The sequence below is a fragment of the Asparagus officinalis genome, chromosome 8, assembly GCF_001876935.1.
Source record: "Asparagus officinalis chromosome 8, Aspof.V1, whole genome shotgun sequence".
In the NCBI taxonomy this organism is placed as follows: Eukaryota; Viridiplantae; Streptophyta; class Magnoliopsida; order Asparagales; family Asparagaceae; genus Asparagus; species Asparagus officinalis.
Genome location: NC_033801.1, coordinates 81,343,632 through 81,348,414, shown reverse-complemented (window position 1 = coordinate 81,348,414; position 4,783 = coordinate 81,343,632). Strand labels below are relative to the sequence as shown.

Here is a 4,783-nt window from a genome sequence, read left to right as displayed (position 1 = left end):
CCTAATTAAACGGAACTAGTACGTCGGGCGAAAAATCCAAATAAGGAATCTCCCATATATATACCATATGTTTCAGATGATTAGAAGCTAAGTGTTAACACCCACATTCTAGCATTAAATATAATTATGACCATATATAATCATAAACACAAATATAAATAGATCAATTTACATTCTCAAACAGGTGTGGGAAATCATGACGCATATCCTCCTCGCGCTCCCAAGAAGCCTCCTCAGGTCCATTCCTGTTCCATTAAATATTGACTAAAGATATCACTTTGTTTCTAAGCTTCTTGTCCTTCTTGGCAAGAATACAAATTGGAATCTCAATCATGGTCAAATCATCATGAAGCTCAACCTCTGGTGCGTCAAACACTCGCTGCTGCTCCTCGTCGCGAAAATACTTCTTAAATATCGAAACATAGAAGACATCATGTATACTCGACATCGATGCTGAAAGATTTAGCCTATATGATACGGCTCCAATGCGCTCATAAATTCTGAACGGACTAATATATCTTAGGGCAAGCTTTCCCTTTCTATTAAATCGCTGAACTCCCTTCATTGGCGATACTTTCAATAAAACATAGTGCTCAACCTAGAACTCTAATGGTCGTCGTCTCTAATCTGCATAGCTATTCTGATGACTCTTTGCTGCAAGAATGCGCTCCAGAATTAATGCTATTTTCTTTGTGGTCTATCTCACAAGCTCCGACCCAAGTAGCAAGTTGTATTCTAGTTCTACCTAACAAATAGGTGATCTACAAGGCCTCACATACAATGTCTTATACAGTGCTATACCTATCGTTGCTTGATACCTATTTATAAGCGAACTAGATCAATAGAATATGATCCTCCCAGCTGTCCTGAAAATCTATAATACATGTCCGCAATATGTCCTCCAACACTTGGTTAACTCTCTCCGTTTGTCCATCTGTTTGTGGATGGAAAACACTAGAATATGACAAATGACAACCAAATGAAATATGTAAGCTCTTTAGAAATGCGAAGTAAAAACTGCGCCTTGGTCTGATACAATTGTATCTAGAACTCCAAGCAATCTCATGATCTCCTGAATGAATATCTTCGTATAAGTCTCCGTCGTATAAGTTGTCTTCACCGGTATAAAATGTGCTAACTTCGTCAACCGATCAACTATCACCCAAATGGAATTGTTCCCCTTCTTCAATCTCGGTAGTCCTACAATAAAATCCATGAAAATATCTACCTACTTTCACTCCGGAATGAGTAAAGGTTGTAGGGTTTCTACGGGTCTCTAGTGTTCTGCTTTCATTTGCTGACTGATAAAGCACTTAGTCACATACTCGGCAATCTCCCTACGCATGCCGCTCTACCAAAAATATATCTTTAGATCATTGTATATTTTATTTGTGCCTAGATGCACTGTGTACCTAGTACGATGCGCCTCGATGAATAAGTCCTTCTTCTATGGATTCCCTAGCATCACCAATCTGTCCTTTATTCGAAGATCTCCATCTATTCTAACTGTCCAATCAGCCTTGGGTTCTTTGTAAATCTCCCCCTTTCAGATTTGAATCCAAGTGTCCTCTAGCTGAGCCCTGATCACTCTATCTGTCCACGATGGTTGCACGAACAAAGCTCCTAAAAATACGTTGCTCTCGTCAATCTCTAGTCTAAAATCAAATTGGCTAAGGATGTGAAGATCTCAATACAATGAGCACCTTAAACTTGAAATCCGATGTCGACGCTTCCTGCTCAACGCGTCTGCTATGACGTTCGCTTTTCCTAGATGGTTTTACACAGAGAGGTGATAAACCAACGACTCAGATCCCTGTTGCTAAGGTGGAGTTTCCCTATGCTTATCTAACGACTTGGTTAGTTCTCCACCATTCAGATATGATGTCAGCGCCGAGTGTTGTAGATCAATTCATTCCTTTTCTGCAATTGATGGAGAATAGCAGATGGAAAGGACGGTGATTGTTTGATATAAAGAGGCACATGCAGGAACATAAGTGTTGGGTCTTCTCTACATGTTTTCCATGATTTTCTGGTCAGTATGGTTATACATTGATTGATAAAGAGAGGATGATGGTGAATTAGACTTTTCTGGACATTGGTTGCTTTAGCTGGTTAATCAACATCAGGCCAGGTTATTTGATCTTCCAAGTAAGAGATCACTGCTATATAAAGCCATATTTGTCCTATCAATTTGCCTGCCAATTTGGATATGATCAGCTTTATATTAGAAATCCGAACCAACGGCTTTGAACCCGTGGCAGATTGGTGGATGGTGCCCAGGCATGGCTATGGAGTGTGACAGGTTGTACCGGTGCTAGGTTCCGTCTTCCAAGTGCTGAACGCTAGTTGGAGCTGACATTCCTGTGCTATAGATAGCTATTGGCAGCTAATGAGTCTGTTCAGGTGAAGCAGTTGGCAGAATTGACGGCTGAAGAAGCTACCAAGATTGTTACCCAGATAGTTTGGAAAACTGCTCAACAACAAAGATAATGGGGTAAAGAATCCATGATTCCATCTGATAAAGGCAAACACATAGTGATAGAGGAAGGGGAGCTCTTTCCTTTTGACGAGGAGATTTTAGAGGAGGACATTGCAAGTGATGAAGACGTGGAGATTAGCAATGACGAGAAGGTGTCAAATATAGGTCTATCAGATTCCTTCTCAGAACTACTTAATCTGGCGTTTATTGATCGGGTTTGCCGATCCAACCTGCCTAAGCCCTTGCCAACTCCAAAGAAGTCGAGGCTACAAGTTTTATTCAACCATCCTAACAAAATGTCAGTTGAAATTCTAGGTGTAGTTTTGAGGAAAGAAGAAGAATGCCTCCGTCCTATGCACTATACTAGGTCCCGCTCTGTTGCTCAAATTTCATTATAAGCTGAGGCGCATACTAAGCCCGGGCAGGAGAGATCAACTACTCTTGAAGAGGCTTAATTCGTGAAGCAGAAAAAGACAACACACAAATCATATGCTAATTCCCGTGCTTTCGAGGCAGGACTAGTCGCTGACGCACTTATTAGGTGAGAAGGTGATATTTCGTCCTTGCTTGTTCATTAATCACTTCATTTGTGAATGCCTCAAACTTAACCACATTCAACGTTTCCTAAGGGGTCATGAAGAAGGTGGACTCTCATCCAACCCTCTTTCTCCCGATCCTGCTCCTACCAAAAGCTCGGACTTCGTACATCGAATGTATGAGGCAATGAATGGAGAATCTACTCATGTTGAAGCTAGCGCAAATGCTGATATTGGTGAGAGAGCTACTATCGGATCTAACCCAACCCTGATGATTTCAAGTCCAAGTACATCTATTACCAGTTGTACACCATTCAAGTGGCGATTATGGGCATTGAATGATCTTTTAAAGAAATTAAAAGAAATAAGCACGGTTGGCGGGATTGCTGAAGTCACCGAAGGTGAATCTGACTCCTACTTACAATGAATCCTGACTTTTCATTCCTTATGCTCAATATTCAAATATTCTACAGATACCAGAATGGAAAGCTTAGTGGGAGAGGAAGCTTATCATGACACTCATGTCGGAAGGTTTGATGAGCCTGTATTTGAAACAACAATGATCTTCTCCGAGGCTGATCATGCGCTGCTTGTTGACATGTTGGCGGAGCAAGCTAAACAGGAAGCTACAGGACAAACTGTTAAGGCTTGTTCTGCTGAAGGTATGAGCTTCCACCCCTTCATTATAGTTATTTGGTTGTTGGTTTGTACTTAACCGTAAAGGGCATTAACTATAGGACCAGTCGTTGAGACTGATACATCTACTACCATTAGGGTAAATGATGAACCTAAGGGCCTTACTTTCCTATTATTGGTAGGAACCCTTATCGAGGCTCAATCATCGATTTTCCTAGGCTCAGCTCAACATTTCTTCAGAGTTGACGACTATAGCGACTACAGTGACTGCGGGGGCTAGTCCTGTCAAGCATGTCATAAGACCAGTTGTAGAAGTTACTACGTCAACGACTATCAGGACCACAATAGCTCTAATGATTCATTAAGTCAGGCAAGAGGGACCAAGTGCGGAGCGTCAAATTGAAGAAACCTCAGTCGACATTGGTGAGTTCAATTCCAACCCTTACCTTGAAATTATTTGAACCAATATTTCCAAGTATTTACTCTTCTTTTCTTTATAGGACTTTCAGCGTAGCTTTATGATCTTGTCAAGGCGCTGCTATCCAATAATGACCCAGATAAAATTTTGCTCCGCATGAAAGTTCGTTCCTTTTTCTCGTTCGTGAACGAGATGGTTGACAATCTTCTCCACAATATGCTTTTCATTGAACTCTTCAAGTTACATCTTGATCATCAAGTGATTTCCTTGAGGAGACAAGGATATTCAAACCTGGCGGATGCTATTACTGCAGACTTAGATCATTTCGAGTGTGAGCTTGAAAAACTAAAGAAATTCCAAATTGCTGGTGTCTTTTCATACGTTGCTACTCAGATGGAAGCTCGGTTGCAAGCATGGCGCAAAGCTCAAGCATCCGCGGATTCCAAAATTCGGGAAAAAGAGAGTCTTGTTCACCAAATGGAGACAGCTTTTGCAGATAAATCAGCAGCCCTTCGCAACATTGATTCTTCTCTTCCGTCAGGAGAAGCCATGATAGTGCGCCTTGAGCAGGAACTTAAAGTAGATATGGATACTCAATCTGCTTTGAAGATGATGAAGGTCCATGTAGAGCGCGCTCGAGAAGTAATGTCTAGTCAATTGGCACTTTCCAAAGAGAAAGTGGCCACAATAAGAGCAGAAGCCGCGAAGGTATGG

At 41.4% G+C, this 4,783-nt stretch overlaps 1 protein-coding gene across 1 annotated transcript; it reads right to left on the bottom strand.

Annotated features, from left to right (window-relative positions):
• On the bottom strand, nt 254-565 carry LOC109821435. The gene has a single exon (XM_020387620.1). The coding sequence runs from the start codon at nt 563-565 to the stop codon at nt 254-256; it is 312 nt and encodes a 103-aa protein (XP_020243209.1).